The sequence below is a fragment of the Cyprinodon variegatus genome, unplaced genomic scaffold (assembly GCF_000732505.1).
Source record: "Cyprinodon variegatus isolate N-32 unplaced genomic scaffold, C_variegatus-1.0 Scaffold18, whole genome shotgun sequence".
In the NCBI taxonomy this organism is placed as follows: Eukaryota; Metazoa; Chordata; class Actinopteri; order Cyprinodontiformes; family Cyprinodontidae; genus Cyprinodon; species Cyprinodon variegatus.
In genome coordinates this window covers 1,279,240-1,285,239 of record NW_015150471.1, presented here as the reverse complement: position 1 = coordinate 1,285,239, position 6,000 = coordinate 1,279,240, and the positions used below count along the sequence as shown (strand labels likewise).

At 36.1% G+C, this 6,000-nt stretch overlaps 1 protein-coding gene across 8 annotated transcripts in view; it reads right to left on the bottom strand.

Annotated features, from left to right (window-relative positions):
• The window catches only part of LOC107092921 (ankyrin-3-like), a 168,710-nt gene that overhangs the window by 56,995 nt on the left and 105,715 nt on the right, over positions 1 to 6,000 (bottom strand). For 5 of the 8 annotated variants that reach the window (XM_015387702.1, XM_015387693.1, XM_015387642.1 and 2 more), the window contains one exon: positions 704 to 806. In XM_015387702.1, the coding sequence (XP_015243188.1) occupies positions 704 to 806 (103 nt within the window). Of the gene's footprint in view, positions 1 to 703; positions 807 to 2,590; positions 2,603 to 6,000 lie in introns of all 8 variants that reach the window. The other 3 variants (XM_015387681.1, XM_015387649.1, XM_015387665.1) reach the window with 1 other exon arrangement.

The following is a 6,000-nucleotide window of genomic DNA, read 5'->3' as shown; positions in this document are numbered from 1 at the left end:
TGCACTGAGTTGCCGCCATGTGATTGGCTGCTTAGAAATTAAGTGTTAACGAGCAGTTGGACAGGTGTACCTAATAAAGTGGCCGGTGAGTGTATATTCCTCAGGTGCACAGTATTTATATCGGTAAATCACTTTACAGTACAGAATTTTAGTGTTTATCTTTTAACTCTTCACCATTATGTTATTCTTATACATTTTTCTAAGGTCCATATTTGTTTGACAATTTTTTCTATAATCTTTTTGCTGCTGTAAATACCATAATTTACCATTTGTGGGACACTTAAGGGATTTTCTCTTTTATTCTATTCTAAAATACCTTTTCCAGAAAGCCAGAAGAGCACCTTACAAGATTATAAGAGTGTCGATTAGAGCTTTTGCACAGGTTCATTTTCATGTATAATTGTGGAAGACAAGTCTGGTACTTGAGCATTAAACCGGAAGCCTCTAAGATCATAGACAATAGTTATTCCAACTGTAATAAAAGTAAAGTAGGGCATCACCATAATCTCCCCTAGATGGAAGCCTTAAGAATGCCATGGCCTCTTTCAGGTGAAATATAACAGGATTTGGTCGTCTTTGTGTCACAGCACCCCCTCGGGTTTAAGAGGATTGCTGAACTGCCTTTCTTTTGGCTCAGCACCAAGCCAGCTTGGCAACATTTGGAGACAGGAGTGTATCAAGGTAAAGGTTGAAAAATACATACCGGGTCCTTGGTGGGGGCCAGGATCTCCTCGATCATCATGCTGTCCCGCGTGAAGGAGCTCCGGTTCAACGTGTTGGACCTATCAGAACTGAAGGAACGGAGGCTTGGTGTGGTTGGGACAGGAGTCACGGATTACCAAGACAACAGTCACAGGGATGAAGGGAAGGGAGGGAGAGTTGGCGAGGGGTGGAGGGTAAAGGGATATGAAAGTAAACAGAAAAAAAAAAATACATTAAATGCATGCAGCTTCCAGGAACCTGACTGTCCACAAACAATAAAACTGAAAACTTAAGAGGAAGATAAAGAAAATATACTCATTTGTTTGCAGCAACAAAACTCTTTTAACCTATTATCATTAAGTAACAGTGGTACCACACAGGAGACAAAAGCTTTTCTATATAATTTCCATTATGATAAAAAAATAAGCTGATTTCAGATCCTATTACCTCTCTGACAGATTTACCTCTTGCGTCTTCTTAATTCTGTCAGAGTGCGGTAAGTTGTGATGCTGTGATTATGCCGTGCGATGGAACTTTACGAGACAAACTAACAGCATTCCTGAGAAATGACGTGAGGAGAGTTTGTCTGCAACATCCCAGGAGCGATTACACTAATTAGTAATTAGAGAGTGGAAAACCAGATAGAGAGAGGAAATCATTTGGGCCAGACTTTGGAAAACTACACGAGGATCAGCTTTTAAAAAAATGCGTTAGTGATTCTTTAGGGTCTAAAACATTTATTGCACTTATGTAATGTGTTTTTGTATGTGTTATATTTTCAGAACATGTAACACTGGAGTCAATATTGTGTTGCTAAGCAAATATTTGTAACAATGTTAAACTGCTTATCTTAATAAAATGCCCCCGCAAAAAAATTTCACACACATTTTTGAAGTTTTATGTAATTTTATTGCATTACAAATTCTAATTTACTTTTTTTCCAGATAATTTTAAAGGCAAACCTACTAAATAAACCTTAAATTATGCAAATTTAGTCGTGTAATACAGCCTATTTATTTAAACTGTAAGGTTTATATATTTAGAATTAATAAAGTATACTTAAAAAACAAATCTTATTGTTTGAAATGGATCTAGGTTACGCAATTCAATCTATAACTTTTATGTATTTTAAATAAATAAGCTTATTATGCAAATGAATACATTTCATGTGAGGTTTAGTCAGTAGCTTTCTATAGTATCTAAAAAAAGTAAATCTGTTATGTAACAGACTTACATAAACCTTAAGATTTTAGTGAAATATTTCTGATTGTGCTCTTAGTTAATTTCTATCTGACAATGATCACACATAAAAAGTCAATAGAAGACTGCAGGCATGTTTATGCACTAATAATATGTTTAAATATGTCAGTTTTGGGACCCTAGTTTGCTTTTTGACTTCGGTAATGATGCATTTTTCCACCGTTGAATCTTCTCTGATTAAAATGTGCTTTTCTGAAATGACTTAACCACATATAGAGAAATGCATCCTTAAATCTGGTGGAGGGCTGTTTTAACTCAAGTCCCTGGAAGCAGAATAAAGGAAATCTCCACAACAAACCAAAATGATGCAAGGCTCCAACTTTGTGCAAACCTCACAGAGACCCAGGCAAGAACAATAACCACAGTCAAACACAAAAGCAAACAAAAGATGCTGTTAGAACCAGCTGCACGTAAAAAATTAAGACACCAGACCAAACAAGTACATCCCACAATGTTAGACACCAAAACAACCAATACAAAAATCATTGGATTAGAGGTGAAGTGTGCAGGAAAACTTCAATATTTCAGCACATGTTGCCATTATACTAACAAAGACCGGGGTCTAGGGGAGGGAAAAGGGTGAAACAGGGTGTTGGTGGGGGGGGCCTGGTCATGCTGTGAGCCTTACCTGACTTTGGTACTAAGGATAGGAACGGACATGAGGAGAGAATAAAACATCATGAAGAAAGCAGAGGAGTGAACGAATAGATGCAAAGAGAAGCAGGAGCAGAGATGCAGAAGGATGTTAACTGAATGTGGGAGAATGTGCTTACTTTATAAAACTCTCAACCATTAACTATGATTTAATTTCAGACTATGACAGAGTGATTTATTTATTGTTATTTTCAAGGTATATAAGAAAAACAACTAATTAAACAACCAATACAACACAAAGTGAATATAAACATTAAAATAGTAATTTTGTGAGAATTTAGGCATTTTATCTAATAAAACCTTAAACATATAGATTAGAAAATTTGGTTGGATTAATTTTGCACCAAGCGGACTTGGTAAATCTTAGAAGACTGGTACTGCTAAAAAAAAAAAGCCAAATATTTAAAGCAACAAGGTGTAACTTTTAGCCACTAGGGGCGCTACACTTGCAACTTCTAGGTTAAGCAACACTCCACTGACACAAAATAAAAGAGTCTCCCTCTGGTCAGATCCCAAACTGCCCCCTAAGACCTAACCCTTAACGTCACTCCCAATGAAGTCACACTTGCAGCTTTGGAGGGCACCTTTACTGAAGGTGGGGGGGTCATACAGTAAACAAGAATGGGACGGCCTCTTCCCTCCAACGGAAAAAGGAATGCAATGGTTGCTATGGTAACACTGTGATGCCTAATCTGCATGGCTGTAGCTCTGAGGTGAAGGTTGATATAACATCAAACATTTGCCCCTTTCTTAAAAAAAAAACTGTACGCACCATCCCTTTTTGAATCAATGTGGTTTTTTTTTCTGTTTCCTGACTAATGATTATCTGTCAGTGCGACAAAAATGCTGCAAAACAGGTGTTGAATGCCCATGTCTGCTCCGTAATTAGTTCACCGTTAGACCCGGTGCCAAATTCCAGCCAGTCTGAACTGATGAAGACTTGCTCTTTAGGGATGGTCCTCAATATGGCGAACGCTCCACAGGAATGAGCAAACAAAGCATTAGTGCTTAGGCTTAGTGTTTAGGTGACCGGTTTGGGATTGAGCTCCTGTGTTCTGGAATCTGACAGAGGACCAATCTGTACCTGCAGATTAAAAAGTAATTGCGTTTCATGTAAAGACAGGGTCACATGACTCATTCAGTAATGGACCAAACCCTACCATTCACAAAGGCGGCTTTTTGAGAAGGGCACCCTGCAGAGCATCAATATGCACCAAGTGCTGTGTACTGACTAGTGTTGCGCCGATGCAATTTTTTGCCACGATACCGATACCCGATACCTGGCTGTGCAGTATTGGCCGATACCGATTGAATGTAAAATAATTGCCATCATGGCTTTGTCCAGCTGCTGCCTACCTTTGTGAAGCAGGAAAGACTAATATAAAGTGATTCCAGTACAACTTTTTATTGCATACCTGGAATGAGTGACAACAGTTGAATAAACTTTGGCTCTCAAAATGGTATCATGCCCTATTTGTAGGTGTTCGCCGATACCGATAACACCATTTTAGTGCAGTAACTGGGCCCTGTCCGATACTGGTATAGGTATCGGCAGGAAAACCATTTAAATATCTCAAATGACGTAATTCTTGGTTCAAAAGTGACATAGTGCTATTTGCCCAAAATTAAATTCCATAATCCTATTATGTATAAGCATAACTGGTTCAATACGTTTTCTAATGACAACAATATTTTTCTGTGTGAAAACAATGTCTTAAGCTGCTGGTACACCCTTTATAAACCTGTTGACATATTCAAAACATATCTCACATGTGTATAAATGTTAAAGAATCAAAGAACAATTTGAGAAAAATAAGGATTTTTTTTTTTATTGCAGATGCATAAGCTGCATTTTGTATTTGTTATGAAGGGTATAAAATCCGTGTAAGTGTAGGAACAGACTGAGTGCATTTTAGTATTGTTTTACTGTCACATATTTTACATATATTTGGCAAAGGATAAAATTTTAAGTGGAAAGTTCAATAATTTATAGACAGGATTTCCTCATTGGTTGGATAATGAACTCAATTACTGAATTACAGCACAGGAGGAGATTAAATAATGTCATTAGTGGGTCATAAATGACTTATTGTTGTCAGATGGATTATTATAATTTGTTTCGGTTCATTTTGATTTTATAGGTCTGACAGACACCAAGCCTGAGTTTGCCTAATAAAATTAAAAGTAGCCTTTACAAAAGATTAATTCCTATTAAGTCATTGTTTAGAAAGCAGTTTGAAAACATTTTTTTTGCAAAGGGCTTGATTGGTATGTGGTTTTCTCTTAACAGATTAAATCATCTTTCCCTATATTTGAAAATGGCTTTTATGATAGCTGATATACTTGAGTTATCTTATGTTTAAATACAGTTGTGTGATTATAACATGAAAGTACAATACAGTCTATGATCATAAAAAAAAAAAAAACAGATTCCAGGAAAAACTTTTGCATTTTTGTTTATTTAACTTTTTTTTAGGTCAGAATAATGTGGTGATGCCATACAAATAAAAAAAAAAATCTATTTTGCAACTGTGACTTTTGGAGGTGTATGAAGTTTTCCAGCATACATGACTGCATTTTAAGCTTTAACCTTTTAGCTTTTTGTTAATTTTAAATGTGAATTTTCTTTGTGTATTTTTTAATTTATGTTCAATGCTTACATTCAATTTTAAATCTTTCATTTAATTCTGCCTGTTTACTTTTTTTTTTAATCACTCGAAGTTTAAACACAATTTCTTCTCTAAACAATGGGACTTTAGTTGATTTAAAGTAAAAATCTATTGACCCACTATCAATAGTCCGATATGTGTTATTTTTTTTTTAGATGTTAGTCTAAATTATTTATTTCTTTTACCTTTTTAACGATGATTGTCGAACAAAACTGCCAAAGCTGGATGATAAACACGCCTGGTCTTGTAAACTAGTTGTAAACTAAACTGATTGAACACACTCAGGCAGCCTACGCTTGAGGCTTTCTAAATTGAACGTGTTTCTAATTTCCTATGGCTCTCTGTCTGTTTATGTCACTCCTCAGATATGTTATAACCCCTCCCTCACTCTGCAGTGAGTTGCACAAGGGTCAATGTTTTCTAAAGAGAATAAAGTTCAACAGAATGAACTGTAACCTTTGAGTGTTGCTGCAAAAACTCCCACTGCTGCGATTTCTAAAAGACGAGATGAGAAAACTGCTTTCAGATCAGGTTTCGCGTATCCAATAGACACGTAGACCTATATTTGTAAGACAGATGTTTGTTGTTGATTGTCAAACACGTCACTACATATGAAAGTTTATCTGTTGCAGTTCTATGCTTATTTTGTTGCTGATAAATAGTTACCACTCAGATACACACAAAGAAGGATAGATCTCAAATGTTTCTATTAATC